Source organism: Bemisia tabaci, chromosome 5 (assembly GCF_918797505.1).
Source record: "Bemisia tabaci chromosome 5, PGI_BMITA_v3".
Lineage (NCBI taxonomy): Eukaryota > Metazoa > Arthropoda > Insecta > Hemiptera > Aleyrodidae > Bemisia > Bemisia tabaci.
In genome coordinates this window covers 32,986,513-33,013,021 of record NC_092797.1, presented here as the reverse complement: position 1 = coordinate 33,013,021, position 26,509 = coordinate 32,986,513, and the positions used below count along the sequence as shown (strand labels likewise).

The 26,509-nt window shown below is 38.6% G+C and overlaps 1 protein-coding gene across 1 annotated transcript; it reads right to left on the bottom strand.

Annotated features, from left to right (window-relative positions):
• Positions 1-26,407, bottom strand: LOC109037498 (uncharacterized). The gene is made up of 3 exons (XM_019052207.2): positions 26,271-26,407; positions 6,182-6,246; positions 1-2,371 (listed from the first exon to the last, which is right to left on the bottom strand). The coding sequence occupies exons 1-3, from the start codon at positions 26,310-26,312 to the stop codon at positions 1,054-1,056; spliced, it is 1,425 nt and encodes a 474-aa protein (XP_018907752.2). The 5' UTR covers positions 26,313-26,407; the 3' UTR covers positions 1-1,053.
• Between the last annotated feature and the right edge of the window lie 102 nt (positions 26,408-26,509).

Genomic DNA, 26,509 nt, shown 5'->3' with positions numbered 1-26,509 from the left:
TTAAAAAAACATGGCAATTAATTTATTAACTTCTAATATATACAAAAATAAAAACAATAACAAAAATACAAATTTTACAACAAGGTGATTTTTTATGCAAAAATAGAGAGCTATTTGTTCCGGTATTACACTTTTGTGCATTTTGATCATTTTTGATTTCAACTTAATATAGATGAACCGATTACATCATGAAGTGAACGAAATGAATATATTTCATAAAAATATTTTTCGAAGAGAAAATTCAATTTAATCAAACATAATCAGGTAAATTAATTGAAAGTTTGGAGAGTTTAGCCTCAATGACTGAATTTTGGTTCCGGAGAGTGAGAAGAGGATTTCGAAAAGTTCTGAAAAGATGGAGTGAAAATTTACAATGCTCTAATGTGGAGACACCTTGAAGATAAAATCATTGAAATCATCAAACGGCAACATTCGGTTACATTTTTGGGTAAAATCGGAGTTAAACACTAATTTGCATATCTGTAAGAACCAAACATCTCCATTGGCCGATTCGAGTGGACAGACAGAAAAAAAGCATTGATGATTCATATCTTAAAAATTAAAGTATTCTGATTGAATGCAGTAATCAATCTCACGTATACCGGGATCAATCCCAAACGAAATAAAATATAAAAAAATCCTCACAATATTGAAACATATTTTGATTATATTTTGTGCACATGTCTGATCTGCTGATATAGTTTAATCATAGAGTATCAAGCTCAGAATGTACTTACATTGTACTAATCAGTCCAAAATAATTTCTCTCTTGTTACGTGCTAATTGTCTTGAAAAGTCCACAACTGCGGACAACTACATGGTTCTTTACTTTGCCTTTGCATCGGAACAAATGAGGTTTTGGTCGTCACACGAATGTACAAAAATATCACAAATAAAGGAAACTTATCTAAAGAGCATGATGAGTAACTTTGGTACATGCCGATTTATCTGGATTCGAGGTACATTTGGCATATCTTCTAAAAGAAAACAATTGGGAACAAGTGAGAGGAGAGAGAAAACGATATTTCATTAATGGCAGTCTTATGAAAGTGCTTATTTCTTATGGTAAGGGAGATCATTGTGATCACCGCTGAAACCACCTCCACTGCTGTGACCTGTGTCACCGCCACCATAACTGTACCCGGCGTCGTTGAAACTGTCGTCACCGTGGCCTCCGCTAGATCCACCGTAACCTCCGCTGGATCCACCGTAACCACCGCTGCCGCCGTGACCACCGCTGCTGTAGCTGTCGTGGCTGCCGCCGCTGCTGTAACCACCGGATGAGCCACCGTATCCTCCGCTAGATCCTCCGTAACCACCGCTGCCGCCGTGGCCTCCACTGCTGTAGCTGCTTGAACCATGACCTCCACTGATTCCGACAAATCCACTGCTTCCGCCACCGCTGTAGCTTCCGTGGCCACCGCTTGAGCCGCCGTAGCCTCCGCTGCTGTAGCTTGAGCCACCGCCGTGACCACCGCTGCTGTAGCTTGAGCCACCATGTCCACCGCTGCTGTAGCTTGAGCCGCCGCCAAAGCCTCCATGACCTCCACTGCTGTAGCTGCTGCCACCTCCGTATCCTCCGCTGCTGTAGCTTGAGCCACCACCGTGTCCACCACTGCTATAGCTTGAGCCACCATGTCCACCACTGCTGTAGCTTGATCCACCGTGTCCACCACTGCTGTATCCACCTGAGCCGCCGAAGCTACCGTGGCCTCCACTACTGTAGCTGCTGCCACCTCCAAATCCGCCGCTACTGTAGCTTGAGCCGCCATGTCCACCGCTGCTGTAGCTTGAGCCACCATGTCCACCGCTGCTGTAGCTTGAGCCACCGTGACCACCGCTTCCGTAACTGCCAAGGCTTCCACTGTCGTAGCTTGAGCCGCCACCACCGCTGTAAGACGAGCCACCGCCGAATTTGTCGTGACCGGAGGATCCGCCGTAAGAGCCGTGTCCGTCGCTTGAGCTAGGTCCGTAACCTCCGAAGCTGCTTGGTCCGCTGGAGTCGTAGGAGGATCCACCGTGTCCACCACCGATATCTCCGCCTCCGTAACCTCCGCCGAAACCTGAGTCACCTCCTGGACCGTGGTCATCGTGTCCTCCGTGTCCGGGTGGGCCGTAGCTGCTTGAGGGTGGTCCGTAGCTGCTGGATGGGCCTCCGCTTGGGGGTCCGTAGCTTCCGGAGGGGCCGCCAGATCCGTGATGGTCGTCTCCTCCGCCTAGGACTGGGCCACCGTAGCTCGGTGGTGGGCCGCCCCCGCCGCCGCTGCTGAAGCTCTTTGGTGGACCGTGGTCGTCGTGATCGTGATGCTCGTGGTGTTCCTCATGGTGTTCCTCGTGATGAGGCTCTGGTAAGTGAATCTTTATGTGGACACTGAAAACAAAAATAAAAATGTTTCAATTTAAATTGAAAGAAATTATGCAAAGGACAATTTATCTTTTGTGCGAATGTGAAATACTTCGTAGTATTACTTTTAAAATATTGGAATCTTTGGAAACACTCTATAGTGTCATCATTTCCTAGTCGTAAATAATCACAGATGAAGACATTAAGTGGAATTTTTGCAGTTTTAAGAGAATCGCATTAAAAATTGCAAAACAAATTCATCAATGATTCTGATAAATTTTGAATCCGCACATTGATTCGAAGGGATGAGCTCAAGAGTGTAACTCCTCTAAAACGTATATCCTGAAATAAGTTATATGGAAAATGATTTCTATCCCGACTTTTATACAATTCACTTAACGTCTTTTAATCTGTAAAACTTTTCAACTGCTCATCAATGAGGTGCCGTTTTTGCAATTTAAATTTAGTTGAACTAAAATGCGTCTAAATTTCCAGAATATGTTTTTCTTTTTAATTTTACCTTGACATTTTGTTGAAATATACCAAAATTATTATTAGACAATATTGCTTCAACATTGTCTGATTTTATTTCCACAACCCTGCAGACATTGTAGCACTTTTGCTACAAAAATCGCATTGGAGAGTGAAAATGTTAAGGTACGCTTAGTTATATACAACAATGCGGTTAGTTCATAAAGTATTTTTTATTTTCAAATGATGAAGAATTTTTCAAACTACTCCTGGAATATGTTGTCATACTATTTTACACAGTCAGGGTCAAAAAATTTTCGGGGAAAAACAACTTGAAAATGCGGGACTCTTTCAAAATCGCCTGGGATCAATAAAATATATGTGGCCAAAGTAATATAAAGTAAATGCCTGTCACGTCTTCAGTCCGTCCAGTTCACGTAATCGCAAATCTTATATGTTATGTACTACAGCTGCCGTGAAGCGTGATGGAGGGAGATGTTAGTCATGAGTATGTATGTCGCCGAAAATAGGAACAAAAGATCTAGATAATTCGAATCTTTTTGCGAAACTAATTTCCAAAAAAGTCTAATCCTTCGTCTTGTCCTCTTGTTGGACTATTCATGTTCACAATGTTGCCACATTTGCGAAGCTGTTGAAAAAGAAGCAAGCATGGATAAGGAATTTCATACAGTTAAAGATAAAAGTCAAGTTCAAGTTTTGTGTTCTTGTTTTTTGACATTGTTTACCCTAAACAACTACTTGTAAAATTCTGCAAACTTGATGAAAAAACCTAAAACATCAATTAATCGAGCAACACTTCGAAAGTCAAAATTATAAACAAGAAACTAAAACAACGCACTACTCAAACGCAACCAGCAAGCACTAAACGATGTAGTTTTTTTAATTAAATTAAAGGAATATACACAAAATCTTATTAATCAACAGAAACTATGGTGTTCTTGAAGGATACGATCATTTTTAAACTAAGTTATGTATGTATGTACTTTAATTTTGGTTCTATTAATAGAGATTTATGGAAAATACTACAAGCATTTAACTATTGGTTCGATTTTCTACAGAGTATCTAAGTATATGGAACTATTGACATTGTATTTGATGTATATACATTTTCAGGTCAAATACCGATAAAAGCAGCGAAACTTAATTGTTCGGGGATTTCGGAATACTTTTGGTTTTTATACATGACGACTCAATTTACAATTCTGTTTATTTATTTACAAAATATTTTACACCTTCGGTTTTTACATGATGACTGAAAAATCTAAATTTTATGTTGTGACAATTTCTTTTTTTTCTGCACATAAGCCCATCTAAGTCATCAAAATGGTATTCTTAAAATGAGGGCAAAGTCTGCATCGGAACAAAATCATACATTAAGGAAATGAAAACTCAATGAAACATATATATACACACACGTTATGACTATTTCAAAGTAATCGCAAACGAGAAAGCTGGACGTTAAAATGACGAAATGACGAATGCTAATTATAAAGCCATGAGGAACTGTGACACGCGGCTGCAAATATCATAAAGACAACGTTACGTTTTACTGGCTGCGTTGGAGTGGTTGTAAATCGTCGTAATTGTTTGCGGACCAAGAACAAACTCGATAAAATGTGGAGGACTTTGATGACTTTGAGGGCTTTTGGTCGTTGTGATTGTCTCGTCCTTTTTCGTCGTTGCATGCGACACTACATGCTCCTTGTGATCTTTAGACAGGTGTCGGGCTATACTGGCAATCACTCCTGCTTTGGTCCTAGATTAATCACATAATGCCTCAGCCATGAATGAACCACAAACTTAGCTTAATTCCAGTTCTTTTGGCTAATAAAGTCCTGTATATTTAACCTAGTTCTTGAAAGGACATAGTGCAGTTGAGCCAAAACAAGGGTAATGACAAATATGATTTCATTGAACGTTGAGTAAACAGGCAATAATAACTAACTGTTGGCACCTAAATTTCACACAAGTGAATTGTAAACTGTTGAATTGTAAGATCGTTTCCTGATTTTTACTGGATAACTCAACTAAAACGATCCTTGGTATAAGTTTAGCTACCTTTAGAGGTCTTATTTGAATAGTTTTTGTCACTAATGTGGAGACTCAAAAATTTCAATACGTGTGCGCCAGCTACGGCTTGCTGAAAATGTATTAACCGTGAAAAATGCAACTGGTTATTCTTCTCTTGTAGCTTTCTTGATCGCGTCACAGTATGTAACTATCTATGTAGATGATGAGTATCTAGAGCTCTGAATGGATAAAAATTAGATGCATCAGCTAAACAAAATTTAGTGAGCCAAGTACCTTAAGCCTGGAATTTAGTTCTTTGATACAATTTATGGCCATAAATTTCACACTTTTTCGGTGCAGAAATCAGAACCGTGTTTCCATAATTTTTTACTGACATGAAATTTACTAAGTTTTGTAAAATTTGACGCATTGCAAGCGACATCAGATCAAGCATTCTCTAAGTCAATAAATAAAAAAGCCTTTCTTAATCACAGCTCTCTTGTAATCTGCATAGTCTACCGAGGCATTTTATCAGCGAATACCCATACACGTTGGTTTACACATGATACACGTGCATACTCATTATACGACAATGTCGTTGCTTCTCCTCGGAAAATTCTCAAGAGTGATGAATTCAATAAAAAAAAGTGAAGGTGAAAATGCGCATGCGGTGAGGTCCCGCTCCGTTCATGAATACGAGATAGTTTGACGTGATTGAAATTATTTTACGATTACATTTCATTTTGTCAAATTTATAAACACTTCTTCGGTGATTTACCTGATGGGTCGATAAGATTGAAACATAAAAATCTGAAGGTGCAGAGAAAGTTAAAAATTCTTCTTGAGTCCTGTAGTATGTAAATTTTTTTCTCACATTATAAAATCGTAAGACTATCAAAAACACATTTCTGAAAGTCCCATCATCCCATGTTTCACTCGAATTACTTTCCTCAGGAAGGTACTCTTTGCATGTTGTATCTGCTTCTGTAAAAAGTTGTCTGAATCACACTTCATTCGGAAGAAATGAAAGGATTTCCCTCGTAATAAAATTTCTGTTTGAAGTACCAAATTTTTGACTGCTTTGGCTATTCTGAGTTTTTTGGCCAGGTATGAAAGATACCTCTATGGGAGGGGGGGGGGAAGAAGCGTGCAAAACCTTAATTCCATTACTTTTTTTATTCTTTTCATCTATTTTAAATGCACGTGTAAGCGCTTTTGAAATTTCTTGATAAATACAATAGGTAGTCTAAAGCATATGATTCTCATTAAAAATTAACCCAAATTGCATATTTTCAGCTAAATTGCAATGTAGCATGGCATGGACAAAACACTTACTGTTCTTTCCCGAAGAGGAACGCCTGAGTTGACGCAACCGTCAGGAGTAATATGGCACAGACCAACTGAAACAAAAAATTAAACGACAAATTAGACCAAGACGTAATGTGTCCAGAGTATGAATGTGAAGAAAAAAACGTTTAAATAGCACAGACTGGAATGTGAGAAACTTTGTTTTTTCTCTCTCTCTCTCTCTCTCTTTGACTAGATCAATCATCCAAAAATCATGATAGGTCATACATATATTTTTGGTAAAATTTTGCTTCATAATTAAGGTTTCAAAAGGGTTCTATATGAGTAATTCATAACATACACATATATGCCACACGAGAAAAATATAGGTGTTTTATATTAATTGAGGATTATCAATTGTTTCGTCCTTTTTCAAAATTCTTGATTCCTACCACTAACTATATCCATGCCCGTTAATACTGAATTTCGTTCCCAACTGTAATTAATTAAACACCTACGAAGACGTGTTTTAGGAAATAAATAGAAATGATATACTTCATTCTTTGTGGCCTTTTCAACGACGTTACGTACGACAGCACATCATTAAAAGCCCGCAGGATTGCGTCGAATTTAACAAGCACCTTTGACTGCACGGATGCTCAAAAGAAGGCTAATGACTGTAACCGGTAAAAAGTTTACTCCGAGTCATGCATGGTTGTTCCGCGGTCTGCCCGCCCGGGTTTATTACGGCCCTCCGCCGGGTGCACGGTGCATAGGTGCATGATGCAGCGATGATTCACCGGTTACGTAAAACCCGAGCGTGAGTGCATCGTGCACCTCAACCGGTTCACACGAAACAGAACACCTCCAACAATCAACAGATTAACGACCGTGCTCCCCGGTCCTCCGCCCGGTTACACAATAGTAACACCTCTGCCTCTCCTGTTGTCTGTGTCTGTAAGTGTGGCGGTTTTAAACCGCCGACGCGGGATTTTCCACAGCCAAACTCGTAGTTTTATGTAAGCCGGGGCATCCAATTTAAGGCCTGTCACGAGATGTGCGGTTTTTGATGGATTTCGGCGTTCGGTTTCATAAACTAAAAATTTTCCCTTGTTTCGAAATCGACCCAAATCGGGAGGGGGCAAAAACTATCGCCCAGTCTCATCACGTGGGTTGGATTAAAAATAAGGTGCCGCAATGTCTTCAAAATACCGACGTGTGGCCCGATTGATATTCCGCGGCGCGTAGAGTATTCCGGGAGCTATTATGAGATTATGTAATGATGATACGTTTTCGGAAGGATCAGCCGGGTTATTGCTATTGGGAAGTACTCTCTCCGTTGTTTTAATTCCAAGCTCTCCAGACTTTTATGACAGGGATATCCCCCGTGATATCCCCGAAAATGGGGAAATAAAAGAAGTTGTGGCAACGTGGGTTTTTATCCTCCCGAGGAAATTATGTCATAGGATGTTTGAGTTCGGTCACGTTCTTGTTGCTGCCCGAATTATTGTTATGGGTATCGGGAATTCGAAAATTAGGGGGAGGATGAACGCCCAATTTTCATCACGATTCGAACGACCTGGCTTACTTACTTAATGACTCAATTTATGTAATGGATAACAAGGGGGCCGAGCAGGACTATTTGAAACTGATACAAATTATTATTTTACGTAAAGGGACAATATTGCACTCAATTAATATCGTGGAGTTCGTAGTTCTGGGTACTTTTTATTATTTTACGTAAAAAACAGTTGATTAATAGATGCTGATATAAAAATGAATAAATTGAGGAGATAAACGAGGATCTTGAACGCATCAGTAATATAATTGAATTTATGGATTAATACTGGTGATTATTTTTAAAAGTTTTTTGCGCAACTTTATAACGTGCGGTTTTTAGGTTTTTTTTTTTTAGTTTTTAAAAGAATACATTTCAAAATGTAAGTTTTTTATTCCTCAGGAGTAAAAAAGCAACTTTCATGGTAAAAATTGATTATAAGTGGCTAGACAGTTTTAAAAAGAATAAATTCGAGCACAAAAAAATGGTGATCTAATTCTAGTTCTTTCAAATTAAATAATATGCAAGAATTTGAAATATAAGAGTCTCAGACAACAACAAGCAGACGCCATTCGGTCAACTCTAGAGACTGTGCTCACCGTTTTGGGAATCGGGATGATTTAGCATCTTACTACTCCAAATAAAACTGCTCGGTTTTACTTTCGGACAAGAAGAGTGACTTTAGAGAAACTAAGAAGCAGACGAGAACTTAGCACATCATCAATCAAACATGCATGTTCTTCAAGCAGCCAAGCCACCTATTCCAGCACACGCTACTCCATTAATTAATTGGTCAGCGAAGGCAACATTTTGGTAGCAGTCGACTTGAGGAGCAGGAAATAAGAGAGTTTGGTGCCGCACTTCTTCAGTTGCTCAGTTTACTCTCCTTTTCACTCCATTTTAGTGCTGACTCAACAATAATCATACTGGTTGTGGATAAAATGGAGAGGAAGAAAAAGAGGTGCATGAATGCCGAATGAATGAGACTCGAATGAAAGACTTGCGCAAAATTAATGATGATTGGTATGTGGACGTACTTTCATAATGCGAAAGCTCAAATTGGCACAGATACGATTAATCAAGCGGTCGTTGGTGAGTTGTCGCCCGATGTTAGTGTCCACTATTGCCACGCGCGGATGAAAATCACCGTGTTTTCATTTTCACTCCCAAACTATCCCGACCTGACAAAATCTAACCTAATTAATTCTAACATAATTAATCCTAATTAATAAAACTCTGCTCAGGTCAACAGACAATCACATATAACTATTGCCTAACTTTTAGGTATCCATGGTTCATCGTTGGTTTATTTTTTGGAGACTTTAACGCTGAAGTAGGAAAATAAGCCTGATTAAAAAAGGATGTCGAAGTTTCACGTCATCGAAAATTTCTTATTAAAATTTACTTTTCCTGGCAATTTTCAGGAGTAATACACGCATAATACATACAATGTTATACTTTACACGTTAATGAGCAACTGGAATTATTTTGGAAAAATCCCCTCCCGTTCATAGCGCTTAAACTTTGACTTTGACGAAACTTTGACTCTTGGGCTTGAGGTCTCCTTTGAGTTGTCGAAGAAAGCATGTTGTCTCATGGGAAGGTCCTTAATATTGTATAAACTTATAAATAAACAAACAAAAAATACGATCCACTAAAGGATAATCTCCCACGCCAAATACTCACGGAAGTTTTGCCGTCTAAAAAACGGCGGAGACTTTCATCCACGATGTCAATGAAGAACATGGTTCCCTCCACCTTAACTCTATCAATGATTCATTTTAAGCAACGTAAGTAACAATGACGTGATACAGCCACGGCAGTTGTCACCGTGATTTTTAGAGTGCAATATCTTCATTACCTTTAAACGTACACTGAAAAAAATAATAGTGCCGTAGAGACAAGATAAACTTGTTAAACCTGCCTTGTCTCAGGAACAAGACTTTTAGTTTGCCGAACAACTCAGTTTGTTTGGGAAACAACACCCGTTTGTTAATGCAACAAGACCAGTCTTGTTTTATATGCTAGGTTTCTGAGCCACCGGACTCGAAAGTCTTGTCACTGTGACAAGATTCTCTACTCACCGCGAGTAACGGTCAAATTCAAAGAGAGCGTATTATTTTATATATTTTGAAAGAGTATTTTAAGAACTACGCATAATAATTGTTCCCCGAAAATTTTTCTGGATGTTTAATGACAAGGTAAATACGATAAGTTTATAATTCTTTTTTAAAAATAAATCGCTCATGCGTAAGGTTTTAAAATCAAATGTATCTAATTATATAATTATTTTTTTAACGTTTGATTTATTTATATATTATTAATTATTATCATGATATAAAATAAAAATAAAAATTAGAATCATTAACAGGGAACAAAGGAAACGTCGTTGCTTGAAGAAACACATTTTTTCGGCCTAAATTGTCCATTTTTATCTGATGTAGAGTGTAAATTCCTTTTCGTAAACGGTAAATAGTAAAAAAGAAAAAAACCAAACAATCTGATGCTCTACGCATTCCACAGACTTGAGATAGCAACAAAATGAAAAAGTAATTCTGTGGGCTGTACTTATACTTATAATTCGGCTCCACTATACAACTAGCCCGGATAGCTCGGTCAGTAAGACACTCGGTCCGTAACCGGATGGTCCCGCGTTCAAATCCCGATCAGGTCGGTAAAATTTGGAAGATCGGATGGGACAATTCTGGTGTAAGAGGAGTGAAGGAAGAAGAGATCAATTAAATTTTCATATAAAAATTGCAATTCATATAAATTTGTGACATTTTTTTTGCAATTTTAATTTCTTCCGAATACTGTGACAAGACAAGTCTTGTTCCCAGAACTAGACAATTTTGTTACCGTGACTAGACTTTTGACTCATGCAACAAGGAAGTCTTGTTCCCTGAACAAGACTGTATGGGTCCCACGAACAAGAATGCCTTGTGGATCAAATATAACAAGACGGTCTTGTCTGGGGGACTAGAATCCTTGTTTCTCGGACAAGGCACTTTTTTCAGTGTAGGAACTCCTGTTTTATTTTAATATCCCCAAAAAATTAAGGTAAAATCGTTCTGTGAATCTTGTTATTATTTACTATTTTACTATTTCAAAACAAGATTACAGGGGGGAAAGCACTGAAATGATAACCCAAACAATGTTTGAAACAGGATGTATAAATAGTGATAGGTCCTCTTTATTTTGAAGGAAAACAATGGATGATAATAGATCATATCTCTTTGCATTACTACCTTAAGAGTCAACGATCAAAACACTAGTCTTAGATAAACGAAATTGATTATTTTCGGCTTAATTTTCGGCCGATTTGACAAATCCATCGAGGCTGGACACTGGGCATGGAACGAAAGCTCAACGATCTCGATTTCGGTGAACTTAAGAGTGAAAAGTGTGAAAGTTCACGACTCAGCGATGCTGAAGCCGCGCGCATTCGATTTAGCACTTCGACGGTTTAATTGCGTAAGTAAAACTGTTCCAATTCGCGTCACAGTGCACCAGTGTGGACGCGGACCACGAAATTGCCGCTACTCACGTGGCCGTGTGCACACTGATCGACTTTCTTCGCCCAAAACTGGATTAATTATAACGCGACGCGTCACTTGCCCTAGTCCCAATACGACGCCCCGTAATCACCTGTCTTTGCTTGTTTTTTTCGTCATTCAGGAAAAGGACAGACACATTTGAAGAGCTTTTTTTACCATTAAATTGACCGGGTTTATCAGATAAGGAACCAAGCAAAATTTTCGAAAAAAGTGAGTCAAGAATGTTTTCCAGTTCCACTAGTGGTTTATTGTCTCCTGTCAAAATCTGAAAGTCGAACAAAAGAAACTAGGTTGTGAAAAGTGAGGTGAAAGTTTATTTTCTGCATTGAACCTTATGCATGGATAAAACTTCCAATCTCTTTTTCTCAGTTTCAACTCAATGGGGATTGGTTCCTTTCTGACGAACTCGGTCCAAATAGGTTAAAACTTTGAAGGCGATTGAAAAAAATCTCGAGGAGAAAAATTATCTCTCCTTCCGTTTTCCTATTTTCGGAGATCACTTTATCTTGAAATGATAAGTGGTAAAAGAGAAACTAAGGAGAAAAAACGAGACCGAGAGGGAATTCTAACATTTTATGTTGGAATTTTTTAGCCAACGTGCGTTAAAAATCAGCATAAAGCTGAAAATCTCAATACACAGGGAAAAAGCTCATATCATCACAATTATCCCTTGAAGAGATACGCGTTTTAAAACATAGACTTTAAGAGATAAGAGTTTTAAAATTACCACCTTCCGTATGATATTGTGGAGAGAATATGCGGGCATACATACACATTCAATTCAACGGCTAACCGAACCAACACGAAATTAATTAGTCTATATCTCAATTCACATCGTCTGAGACTTACGATGAATACGTCCAAAAAAGCTTAAAACCCATGACGAGGTTTCACTTATTGAAATTCAGAGGCAGTTTGGACCATTTTACCAGGGTCATTTACATAAGGTATGTCGACTCGAGCAGACGTATCTGACCAAACATTGAAAGTAATTTTGTGTGCGGAGTTAATATGTCAAAATCACGCAATCAAGATATAATGATAGGCACTGCCACCGGTGCAGCTTTGCATTGTTTTTAAGACAACTCCAGAAAAGAAATCTCAGAATTTAACGGTAGAATGCACATAATTACGCATTTAAGTATGCTGGCGTATTTCTTGTAACGCTAATGCTGGCTTCTAAATTCGGTCATTTTCGTGATGTTTGCTTACAATCTCCAGGACACATGGATATTTAACTCTTGCTTTATTGCCTGTAAATTACTTGATTTACAAAATAATAATTCAAATGACTTTTCTTGCATCACGTCTTATTTTTACTTCGTCCTCACAGTCAAATCATCCCATTAAATGATTACTCGTAAAAAATCAATAAAATCATCTCAATGGTAAAACTGCGTAGAACAAAATGAAATTATTTGCGTTATTCAATTTCAGATTTAAAGGATTTAGAATTTTATTGTTAAAAGTACACTTTTGAACGTATAGAATAAATTAAACCAAATTCTTAGCCTCGGCAGAAACTACGTTGCAATGCTGCTCCTATAGATTGTGCAACTTTGTACTCAAAACAGAACAGAACATCATTAAAGCCTTTACTTGGGTTTTCAACCGAAATTTTAACCGTATTTTTCCATATTTCCCACAAAAATACTCGTCTTGTTTTTCAGTTCACCAAGAAATTGTGTACAAAGCCACATAATCTAAGAGGCACTGCAAAGCTCATTCTGTAAAAAAAAACGCAATTAAGTCCCCAAAATCCCAAAAGCAGCATTAAGCTGTCTAGATTCTTGCAAATAAACTGAAATCCCCGCTTGGAAAACACTGTTAATTTAACCCTTTATTGCATAGCGTTGCATGGAAGCAACAAATGGTTTTCAGCTTTATTTCTATGCTAGAGTATTAAAGTGAATCAAAGCAAGAAATAATTTTTGAGGCACATGATGTGTCTGATCTCGTTGCTTAGAAAAAACCATAAAAATCGATTCCAACCGACTCTAGTGTCGGAAAAATACTGTACAATGAACTCTCCAAAATCAACGATTAACTCATGCATCAAAGGGTTAACTTTATTTTTTTTATTTTTTTTTTCCAGACTTGTGCATAATGATTGAAAAAAATCTATAAAAAGGAGAGGAGGTTTAGTTCTAAATCCAAAGATACAAGCATTCACCAGGGAGGATCGGAAATGTTGGCTTTTTGGTCGTCGGTCACCCACAGCAACTTTCATCAGCTCCCTTTGTCCGGCGCGAAAGAGCGACCTTCACGCATGCGCAACGTCGAAAGTTAAAAGTTACGTGACGACATGGAGTACTCAAGGGAGTCATCTGCCGCCCGGAGTAGAAAATCGAGATTACAAGCTTAAATCATAACGGTAATTAATGAAGAGTCGCTCAGAACCGGGCCTCTAACTAATGCACGTAAATATGGGAATCAGTCAAGTCCGTTTTTGCTTTCATAGTAAGCTGAAATTATACCCTTCCCACTCTAACGTTGCCAAGTTCAATGAGAGCAAATCGTCGCGTCATTTCCTAGAAGAAGGAGCATAACTCCATTTGAAGGTTGCAAAATCGACTTAACTATTCAGTTTTTTACGAGAATATTCCTGAGCTATATCTTTTTTAAAATTTTGCTAAGTTTCACATTTAGTCAGAGGAAAAATAACTGTAATCTCCGTACAGAATTTATCAAACATTTGCTGGCAAACATACAATATACTAATGAAAATTTTGCAACATCGGAAAACAGATACAATGCTTCGTCTAGGAAATAGCGAGTAATACATAGTAATCTTTACGGCATCTTCATGATATGCGTTTGAAAATATTTATGATGTATTGGAGGCAAGGAAGGTCAGTTTGTGATCGCTTTTAACAGTAATTTTTATTTGGACGTATTTCTATCAAACGGACCGAAGCGCCATAGGGTGAGGAAGGTAGAGGGGGGCTTGGATTGGCGGCGGAATTGGGCGTCCGGCTTATTCCGTCCTATACTCGCAATGCTTTTCCACGGCGCTCAGGTCCGTTTGACAGAACGCGCTATCCGGGATTCTAAATTCCTCAAAAGGAACTCAAATTGGCGCTTAGTTCCGTTTGACAGAAATACGTCCATTGATGTTTCCGTTAGTAAAAAATTTAGTGCGAGGTATCAAATTGTGAAATACTTCACCTCCATGTATAAAATTTAAAAGAGAGGCGAGAGAAAAGAGAAAAAACAACTTTAAAGAAAAACTATACCGATAAAATAATCTTTCTTTGGATATCCCACTCATTTGTATAGGCTTTCTAGGATCAATTCAATGATTTTTGTTCTCGTGAATATAAACTCGATGCGTGTGGTTTGAAAGTATTTAACCAAAATTAGCAAAACTGCATCAAAAGACCTCTATATAACTTCCATGCTTTATTTTTTAACAGTGAACGAAGCAATATGATGATTTGACATTGTACCCAAATATTTAAAAAAAAAATTGACAGAGATTTTCGGAGCGGTGTGTAATTTGATTTTCTGTTGAAAAGATAAAACATGAGAGAAAATTAGACAACATGAATTTAAATGGGCTTAAATCCGTCCATTTGCTCAACAATTATTGTCTAGTGAGTTTAGTTTGTCTCAAAGTTAAAAGGATAAACAGCTCAATATTAATAGAGGAGCCGGAGGAGGTGGAACAGCTTTTGGTGCCAGACGTGGCTGAAGGGCGGGGGGGGGGGGGGCACCGGGAGCCCCCGGATTTGCGGATCCTTTCCGGTGTCTGCGTTCGAGGAATATTCCCTACTCGCCCTGCAAAACAGGTTCTTCCGGCGGCCGCGCGCGGTTTTTTGTACGAAGAAAAAAATATCACTCCCACGTGTGTATTCACTTTCCTCTAATCTCCCGCCGCGAAACACGGGCTACCGGCATCCCGTATGTTCCTGTCATACGTAATAACTGTATTTAACCAAGTCTATAATTTGTGTGGACGAAAGGAGAGTTCATGCGAAATTGTGTGCTATGCATCTCTGACATATTTTCTTTTTACATTTTTATTTTAGAGTTATAACGAATTAATAATTTTTGACAAATATTATCCCACTTATAAATACGAGCCACCCTAAATATCAAATGCATCTGTATCAGGTGAAAATAAGGTCAAAAAGGGCCCAACTTGGATAGCCAATAAGCCCAAACCCGAAAGTGATCTGCTGCGGAATAGCGCTTACTTTCTTCACCGTGCGTTTAAGTCTCCAAACCAATTGAGCGCACTATCCGTTACAGATGTTCAACGGGCGATTAAGCGATTAAGGTACGAATTTAAGCATTCTGCAAATTTCATCTTGCGAATCCGTACTTAATAAGATACTGTAATACTAGAGTCCCTTTACAGAGAGAGTTGAGACAACGCGGCTCATGGATGTCGCGTGCAAACGGGAATAAAGAATACACAAATCGGACATTCCTTGTAATCTTTGATCAACAATTTCTGAATTCCAATCTCCGTTCCCTTTCTCACTGAATTTGTTCTTTGCCTTCCCTGGTCCATTTCAGTTTATAATCTTTGTAATCGGTGAAAACTTAATATTTATTCCCGTTTGTGACACCGGGAAGGCCTAAAATAAGGGAACCAATCAGGAATGGATTCGCATTGTCTTTACTCTCAGTATAAAGGGACTCTAAGCTTAATTAAGCGTTGATTTCAGTAATTATCGTTCAGAATACTTCAATTTGAACCTTCACTGGAAAAAAAAACACATTGGCTCTAGAGTCCAGACTCTTGGAAACATTGACAAGAAAAAGGACTCTTGATTCAACCAGATTTGAGCTTAAATCAAAATGAAATCAGCTCAAATTAAGAGGCTTGGTTCTTAATTTAAGCTAGATTCTGATTGAATCAAGAGTACTTTTTCTTGTCGATGTTTTTAAGAGTCTGGACTCTAGATCCAATGTGGTTTTCTTTCCAGTGTTGTCTACTGGTCCATTTACTATGAAAAACAAAGGCGAAGAATATACAGTGAGTCTAGTCAGGAACAGCTTGCGGGGTCTCATAGATCTCATAAAGCAGCGCGTGGAATTAGTCACGGGTGACCGCAACCGCGAACTATGCACCGACCTCTGACATCTCATCTACCTGTCTCGGGAGCGGGCCGCTCGGAGCGCCCGAAAAAGGAAGTGACGCAACCGAGGCGGCACGAGCGGTGTCTTCCCAGTGAGATGCACCCCGGAGCTTGCGGTGAGACCCGGGATGACGGGCCCATTTGCATCGCATCAACTCTAAAAGCTGTCCCAGACGTTTCCTAGACTGGTGCACCTATCCGTCGCCGCATTCGCCGCGCCGGATTTACGACGTTTAAAAATATCATCACCGCGTCTTCCTCGCTCGTGCCGGTGATGCACGTGAAAAGATCTGGTTCGGTCTTCTTTTCGTATCGTTGCGCTCACTTATTCTGCTGTGCTAAGAAACAACGAAGTATGAATATTTGAGAGTTGCCAAATTGCTCCGGATAAAACATGTATATTTGAGAACGACAATGCGTATTTTTCTTTAAATTTTCAGACATTGTATACGAAATTGCGAACAAAATTGTCTGAAAAAAATTGAAGAAAAAATTGAAGATTGATCCAGAAAATTAAGGTTTTATCGAAAGAAACGTGGCAACGTCTAAAAGTTCATACGGCGTTCTTCAATGGCACGGCAGTATTAAGTTATGTCTTCATCCGTGAAAATTTAATCAATGTTGATAATGTAATTTAATGATAAAGTTGTCACTTAGAGCTCATGGGCGATATCTCTTTCCAATACGAAACACTCATGAATTATAAAAAATGGGGAGGGGATAATGGAAAAAATAAAAATAAAAACAATAAAATGATTCAAACATTGTTTCATAAGAAAGTCCAAAAAAAAGATAAAGCATGAATAAATAAGAGAAAAACACCTCATGAACTGTGCCGTTCACTTAAAAATAATATTATTAAAGCCTCAGGGAAAAATTCCAATAAGTTTTCCTCTTAAAAATTCCGTACTTTGGAATGTAAAAGTATTTTCCCTAAATATTAATTTTAAAAGAACCGAGTTTTAAAACGTTTTGAAACTCTTCGATACGTAAAAAGGAAGTAAATACACGGTTCCCCACCATTCCTCAGTCTCAGTGAATAAATCAGTAAAATCGAATATTTTCCCAACCCCTGAAACTAACATAATGATTGAATATCACTATGAGTCCACACTATTCATCGAAGTAATTAATTTACCAGAAACTCTAATTCTAACTTTCAGAACTTTTGGATTTAATCTTCTTTCAGAAAATCGTCCACCCAGCACTATTCCATCAACTGCCACTAGATAAAGTTATTAAATAGCATTTACACTTTAGCGACTCTAATTTTCCGTGCATGCAATATCAGGTCATAGCAAAGCCAGATCAAAGCAGAAGGCGGTATACTCCGATTGGTATACTCCGGTGGTATACCCTAATGAAATCTAAGTGCACTGGGACTCCTGTTCCTTATGGAGCCTCCCTTTCATCTCGGCGACCTCCTGGAAGCGGCATTATGCAATTTTATAATGTGAGATAGAGAAGATGATCTTTTATGTAAGTCTCTCACCTCAGTCACCTCTCCGACTTCAACAAACATCAGAGAAATGAGCGTTCCTGTTTCAATTTATGGCCCGAGCTTTTGTTTCCCACGTGATTATGTGCTGTTGCATGGCAGGAAGGTGGACTTACTCTAGTATCCGTCTCCCATAAATATATCTAAGGTCTCTTCTCAACCGTATGGCAATGTTGAGGAGGGATCGTAATCAAGGCGTATTACTCGCGCCATGCCCTCTTCCTTTTACATTTCTCACAATGTTCATTGCACCACGTAAGCCATATTCAATCTGTTAGTGTATTTTCCGAAGGAAATACACTATTGCATTTTTTTTCTTCGTCCCTTCCTCGGCTCTGCTGATTCATACTTTTTTCTTTCTGCAGCGGTCATCATTGCAAAAATGACCGTTGGTTCTTTTTAAACGAATTGAGAAGACAAACAATTGATGACACAGATAAAAATTAGAGGTATTTTTAAGTGAGGTATGGTACCTATACATTTCTTAAGGATCATGCAAAGCTAGTTCGTCTGGTAACAATGCACATTTTTTCTGTTTATCCGAAAAAAGAAAGGATATTTCCTCCATGCAGAGATAACTTAAACTGACCATTTCTAAAAGGTCGCACCTATACTTTTCTAGTTTCCAGTTAAAGTTGCTAACTACTTTTGTTGATAGAAATATTTCAGTCTACGTAACAATGTGGTATAGTTACCGTGACCGTAAATATTGTTACCAAAACCATAACATTAAAACTTCAGCTAAAGAAGAATTGAGGACCTGGGATTGGGGCGCGTTAAACAGAGAGGAACCAAGCCGCATCAGCCATTGCCATATTTAATCGAGCTATTAATGTTTTATATGAAAATGGCTGTGGTGATTATTGTGCAAATTTCAGTGAATTTTTTACACGGCACAAAGCAGACTCCTTTAAATTTTCAAAGGAATCCGCAGAGACGGCCTCTTGTAAAAAATATAAATTGCCCGGATAAATTTGGCGATAGCTGATGTGGCTTTGTTCCTTTCTGCTAAATGCGGTCCAATTCAGTCTGAACATTTTAAGAGCAACGATTCATTTTTCAGGGTGGATAACACTCATAGACTAGCTCCTCATGGTTAGTTGCAAAGTTAATTTATAACGGAGCGGGGAGTTGAAAGAATAAACAATCAGTGGCGTGGCGTGAAGGATCGATTATCGAAATATCGCTTTTTGAAGCTATAGTAAAGAATCGATTACTAAGGTGTTCGCTGCGAACGCCCTGACAATCGATCTTTTTTCCATAGGTTCAAATGGCATAACAATCGATAGATCGCAATTCACGCCACGCCACTGATAAACAAATGACGTCCGAGACGAGTAGAGTGCAGCCCGGTGCCAAGAAGTTCAGAGTTCCGAGAAAAAGGGCTCACGGAGGCGTATCGGAGGAGCGCGATAGCGGCTCCAGGTTAGGAATCCCCGCGAGGAAAGGTCGCCGGTTCCGAGTTCCGGGGTCAAATCATCTGGCTCTTACGCAATCTTTATTCGCGCAATAATTGTACGTATCCGTAAGCGACGACAATCCGGCCGGGCACAGAGCAACAGCCGGCCCGGGCCCCATCGCTGGGCTGGACGCCGCGGCGTCGGCGTCGGCCGAGGGGCGTCGGGGCGCCACCGTCACTTCCGACCTTCCGCACCACGTTGCCGCCCGAACAATGGCCGCTCCACGGACCTGGAATTCGGACCACCGCGCTGAGGAAGAACGCCGTATGGAACTTTTGCCGCTGTCAAATGTCCCTCAATGAAACACGATTTTATGGGGAAACATTTTTTTTTAAATTTTTTACAGGGTCCTACAACGATCATGGTCGTTTCCTAATCAGCTCGTTTCCTCAGAAAGGCTCTGTACTTCTGTTGGGTAAACATTGTGATGCTAGGATATTTAAGGAGACCAACAAGAAAGTTTCATGAAAATGACAATATTTTCCATACTTAGTACAAAAATAGTAGAGCTTTGAAAATAGATTTTTGCAAGGAATTTTAATGATTTTACACTCCAAAAAATATAAAATATTCATAGTAAAAAAAAACCTGTGATTTTCACAAACTTTTGGGTAAAGCCGTACACAGCTGGAATTTTTCCAAAATTATTCGGTATTATCTTTTGCATGTTTCGATTATTGCAGAGGCAGATCATAATGATCCCTAAAAAGATTCCTTTCTGTTAAATTTTAACTACAGTTCGTAAAAACTGTCCATTTTAAGACGCTACGATGAAGGCCTCCTTAAACGTCCCTTAATCACGATGCAAACTGCACATTGCCACCCTGAGGGAAGGAGCTGATGAAGATACGACAGTGAATTATTCGCAATGTAAACTATTATACCTAATAATTTAAAAGGAAAATATTTAGAATTTCCCTGAAAAATAAATATTTCATGGCGGAATATCCGGCAACATTCGAGTGTTATACGTCGTTTTCCGGTGCACGGCCCGGCGGAGGAGGCCCCGGCAACGGCGCTGAGGCGTCGGGTCTCGCGCTCCCGAAATTCGTGACGGGAGACGATTCCGCTCACGAACCGGTTTTTTTGCCCCGACCGGCTGTCCCTCGGTTGCCGCCGCCTCGAAGAAATTCGCCGGCTTTTGGTGGGATCCAATCTGCGATTCCATAAAAGGGTAAAAAGAAACGCGGACCGTCGTGAAGAGTTTCAGTGCGGTGACGTTGCGTGGGAAAGAAATTCGCGCCGTCACGGAGAAACTGAAATGTGTAAATTCAAGTTCAAAATATCCGCAGATTGGAGGCGCCACTATTGTGCGAAATACAATTTGATATTGTCACTTGAATTCAAACCATTCATTGTGTGCACAATTTTTTGGTAAAAAATAATGATGCCAACAAATGCGCAATTGTGATGCTTATGCATAAAATGCATTGCCCCCTTTCAGCATACCAAATCTACATTTCTGACTGTACTTTGTCATGCTCATTGTGTATAAACATCTTATTACTTTGACTTTGAAGGGGCATTTGACTGAGCAAAACTACAAAAAACATGACCTTTTCCTTCTTTTTCACTTTTTTAGAAAACTAACACATTTTAACACATGAAGCTTGAGCCATGATAAGTGGAATGGCTGGTGAGACTTATAGCCATATTCTGCGATTTTTATAGGTTGAAATGTATGATAAATTGTAAAAGAAAGGTCCGAGCCCAGGGTATCTGCAATTATTGTTTTGATGATTAGTCTATGTACTTCTTACTAGATACATGTATAAAGTTTAACGGATTCTTGAAGGAGTCCTTGCAGTTTTTGTCAATAAAACGATTTTTCGCGTCGCCATTTATTTCTTACTGCTGAACAGTTTCACTTATGGATACTATTTATCATTGAAGTCATAAGATTAAGTTTTGAAATTGGTAGTCACAAATTAAAAATGGAAATTTTTTCTCTGTCTTTCAATCGAGGAAATATCAAGCGTTATTTTCTTACCTTTCTTTTGCAACGCAGTGATAACGACTCGTGATCGTCAACAAAAATACTCTAGAGCGGAGGGTCAATACCCTACTAAGTGCATTTTTCTAACTTGCTTGAATTGCAGACGCACGAATTACAGGGCCTAATCGCGTAACTTTATCTTTTTTAAATGCAGAATTGTTCTATTTTCCCTTTCTTCCTGACTCTTTCAACACACACAGAGTCGGTCACGGTGCCACGCAAAACCCTCATTACGTATACGAATCATAATGAGCTTATAAAAGTATGCGGAAGGAATGAGCGACTGTAATACGCTGCCGACACATGTTGAAGCAGCTTAATTTATTTTTGGATATCTCTTTGGCTCCTCAGTCTTGTCCGAAAGACACGAGATGAACAAGAAAAAACGTATTAATTTCATTAATCGATAGGTGGGTCTTTGCTAAGGACTCCTGTTCTGCAATAAGGGGCCACTACTTCTAGCTCATCTAAGAAATCACCGATCTGCATAAGGAAGTCTAATATGATTTTTCTTCCGAAATAAGCCACAGAGCGTTATTGTTCTTCACCGCAAAATGTAGTCAATTGGAATACGTTTTGCAGTTAGGATCCACGGTTTTTGACTCAGTTCAGAAACAACGTGTGTTTCAATAGGCTCCCTATGCGCATGAAGGTTTTTACGGATGTGCTAGGAATCGCAGTTGCTAATTGCAAGATGAAGTCCAATGAATCAATAAAACTATTACTGAAGAATATCATCCATATCTGAGAGTGACCTCCGTTTGATGTAAAAAATAATGGTTTTTTTCGGGGAGAGGAAGAAAAATCAGCAAAATTACAGTCATATCAAACGCAATCTGCACTGAGTAAAAACTGTAGTTAAAAGCATCACAGTAGTAGCGTTTCATATGAACTGTTTAATTAACAGCAGCTGTAACCAGTGCCAATGATATTAAATAATTTTTTTCAATATGTCATCCCTCACTAGCGTGGTATTAAAATTATTAGTGAATGTTAAGAAGTACCACTATTTTTGGTTATGATCACTATTAATTAAAAGCTCATACAGACTACTACTAATTCGATCATTGTAATCATAGTTCTTTCTCAGTGCAAAAACACTTGGCAACATCGAGCGTGATAGAATAAAGCGCACGGTTCCCATCGCCTATTACCTCGTTTGCCCACGAATCGATGAATGACCGATACGAAAAGAAGATCCTCCTGGTTCTTCCGACTGGTTGCATAATCATCGGAGGTAAGTATTTACGACCGAAAGGTTACGATTGTTTAGATCAGTGTGTCTACTGCATAAAAGATCCACTCCGTAGGGCCAGGAAGAGTTGCTTCATTAAAATGAGCGGGTCGGGTCGAGAAGCCATTGACCAGAGGAGAGGTGTTCCGGAAATCAATCAAGTTTTTTACGAGACATTGTTGCGATAATCGATTTCATGTTATTCTACGGATTAATGTCCAGGAGTTGCTCATTTCAGAGACGCGAAAGCGTGCGATCGCAGGTGTGATGTATTCGTAGGTTATGGTGAAATAAAGGCTTGAGGCGCTTTTGTCTGGAAGATTTTTAACCAGATGTAAGAATTGACCCGTGAAAGAACTATCGTTGTCTATGATCAATTTGTCCCCATTCTTTTAGGTTTTCTACAGCGTTTTTTCCCTTTTATTTAATTTATTTTTTTGCGGCTTATAAGACTCGAAAAAGGTGAAGGTCGTTGGACAACTATTCTAAGAGAGATTTAGGCGGGATTCAGTGAAAGTATGACGACACTTTTTGTGCTCGTTTTTGTTCCCAAACTTGACTGTAAATTGCAAGTTGTAAGCATTAAAATATAGTTCATTTCATTTATAATTATTGCTGACTATTTGTTAACTTCATGGAGAAATTTAGGATTAATCATTCGATAGCATTGTATGATCGTCAGATAGAGGAAGCTAGTCTCCTTGCATGGTTTCATTCCAAATATACTCTCACTAGAAAATAGAAAAATATCCATTGAAGGATTGAAAGGACATCTTTGGAACACTCGATTATAGAGTAATTTTTTCTAGAAAAATGAAACTCTTTTTGTTTCAAGAACAAGTCTATTTGTTTCAAAAAGAATTCTATTCTAGAAAACACTATTGGGAACATTTCTTTCTCGTGCGTTCGTAGATTGAACACAGAAAAACCCGATTTTGGCAAAACCGAAAAGAGTCACTAAATATGGAACCACCTAGTCTTAATGTGTGGAGGTAATTAAAGACGGTATTTTGATTGATCATAAGACTCATCACTTGCAAATTCTATGTACTTACCGCGGAAAAGTGGTGTTGTGTTACACGATTTAAATTAAAAATTATTTTAATGCTTATACTTTTTAGTATCGAAAACATCATCCTGCCTATAGCAGCTGTCCATTTAGTAGCGGTTGTCTAGTTGTGTGGGGAAAAGCACACAATAAATATCGGTTTTTATCTAATCCAAAATGCTCCCGTAATTAAAATCTTTCTAGCGTCCCCCTTTCAAATTACCCACCGACACGATACTTCCAAAGAGTCTAAGAATTAAGGTTTCTTATTAGTAAGCCACGTGTCGTGAATTTTAAGCCCTCTTTTCTTTTCTCTCGTTGAAATCAATTGGCATTCATCATTGTGAAACAAGAACCAAGTAAACCGGAAGCCGTTAGCGTACTCACGAGGAACGGAAATAAATCGAGATACTTTCACATGGTTCATGAACAAAATAGCAGGAGAAAATAAGGCGCCAAAATATGCAAATGACCGATGACGCATGAGTGAAATTCAAAGTTGAGCTTGCGATTGTGCGAGTAAATGACCAACTGAATCAATTTGTATAATTTGTATAAATAAACAGTAGGGGGCAGGCTGTGAAGTGAGATTTGGAGCGTTTACTCAGGGTAGAGTGTTCAATTACTAAGTTAGTGTGAGTAACAGACACATATTTTCCACTTAATTCATTGTCCGTTCCAAGATTCTTTGATTTTGGACACAATCAAATGGAAGGACTTACTGCGCAACTATATAAGTATATCGCTCAAAAAGAAACAAATTTGTCAGAGATTTTTTAAGACACGAAAGCTTCAGGAGAAGGCTGTACATGTGCCAGTACAAATGTTAGGAGGTGTGCTCCAGTTTGAACAATTTTAAACTTGGAATAACGAAATGTGTGAGATTGGACTGAATTTTGCAATTAGGAACCATCATTTCTAGCTCAGTTTAGAAACGACGTAAGTACCACTAGTACCCTATGAACATAAGAGTTTTTACGAATGAGCCAAAAATTATAGTTCCTAATTGCAAAATGCGGTCCAAATTGTTCAAAGTACATTGTGAATTTGACCCAAACAACGAGCTGATACGGCAGTGTTGATTCTTTTTATGATAATATAGGCAAACCGCAAGATTTAATGCCAGCGGAAAAAAGCATAAAGAACTAGTTTTGTGAGGTAATTAAAAAAACATGTATCAAATGGTCTACAAGAGCCAAAACTCAAACGCTGCCTTTAGATACACGGCCGTGTAAGAGCAGAATTTAAGAACTATTTGCCAGGCTGAAGGGAATTTACCATATAAACACAAGACAATGACAAGGAGAAGGGAGACAGACATAAAGACTTCTTAGCATTTTAAAATTGATAGATGCGGATATTGATATGATATGTGATTTTAACACACTTTAACAGTTTGATTCACACCGGAAACAATGTTATTTTCGCAAATGATTATTACCATCTACACTTTTTGGCAATAGCAATTCTAACCACAAGCGAGAACCGTTGAACGCGAAGAGACTTAAACGACCGGTTAGAAAAAGGTACCTTTTTATCTCTCATACTCCCCTTGTTTTGCACAATGTATTTTACTTATTCTCTGCCAAAACAACTCCTTCGAAAATTTAATTATTTCTGTCTGTCGATTGTCGATTGATTGATCCACAGTCCTTTCACCCCGAGATAATTGAAAAATATCACGAGGGTGGCTTTGTAGTTGTGAAGAATGTTGACATTAGTTGGAATACGCGAAAGTTTATCTTTAACCGAGAGGAAGCATTTTTAAGGGAATTCTATATTCCTCCAAAAAGAAAAATTCTACACGGTTGAAATTAAACGGCTCATTTCTTTTGGAACATGAAGTGTTTTTAGCATATTCTTTAAAAAGTCATCCTCTAATACTGGTATGACATACGAGCATAAACGCGCAAAATTATATAGAGCCCTACACGTCGAGCGGAACATTTTGATGATCACTCATTATCACTATGAAAGACCATGCTTTCTTGTTGTAAAATTGCTTTTTCTTTGTCTATTGAGTAATATTCTGCACAAACTTCATACATTTTTTTCTTTTGAAACAGATAAAAGAGGAATATTTTAAAAACACAGCAGTCCAAACTCAAAACCTCCAATAGCTCCAGCACTAATACTTGAAACTTTATAACTACGTGTTACATTTCTTTAACGCACAATAAATTGATTTTGGTCTCGCTTTAGAGGAGAGGGGGATGTGGTTCAACATTTTTCTTATAGGGGGAGGCCCTATATCATGGGCGTATCGAAGTTCTTTACGTTTTATGAAGGTTAAAAAAGGAAGAAACTAAAGATATAACTAAATATAAAGATAAATCAATGAAGGGGATGTCTTGAAATGTGAAAGAGTCGATCAAAAAGGCCTTTAAGGTGGAGAAAAAATTCTGTGAGAGATCGTAGCTCAAAGAGGTCAAGTTTGCATCATTTGGTGCAAAAACGTACGCAATTTTCAAAAATCGATCCTTTCATAGTTGATCTTGACCACGACACATTTCTGCATATACAGCACTAATGATGCATATCTAGCTTGAATTCTTACCAAAAGTTTAACATCAAAAACTAAAAATTGAATTTTATAACCCCAACGCAAATTTCCCTCTCTTCCGAGCAATTTACGTTTCCACCCTTAAGGACCCTTTCGCTTGACCGTATGAGGAATAATCAAATGGAAGACTTACTTTACTTGAGGTAAGCATGTTTCCTTGGAACCGGATCAACATAACATGTAATCAAAGCACAACACTCGAACGTGATCCAATGACCGTTGACGACTGACGTCGGAAAATGCTGCCTTTTCGTATTTATACGAGCGCGGTCGCGGCGCGAGTGGAAGGTGGATGGTGGATGGTGGCGCTCCTCAAGGTCCTAACCCTGACCCCCTACTTTCATCCTCCGTCCACTCTCACTTTCCTCCGCT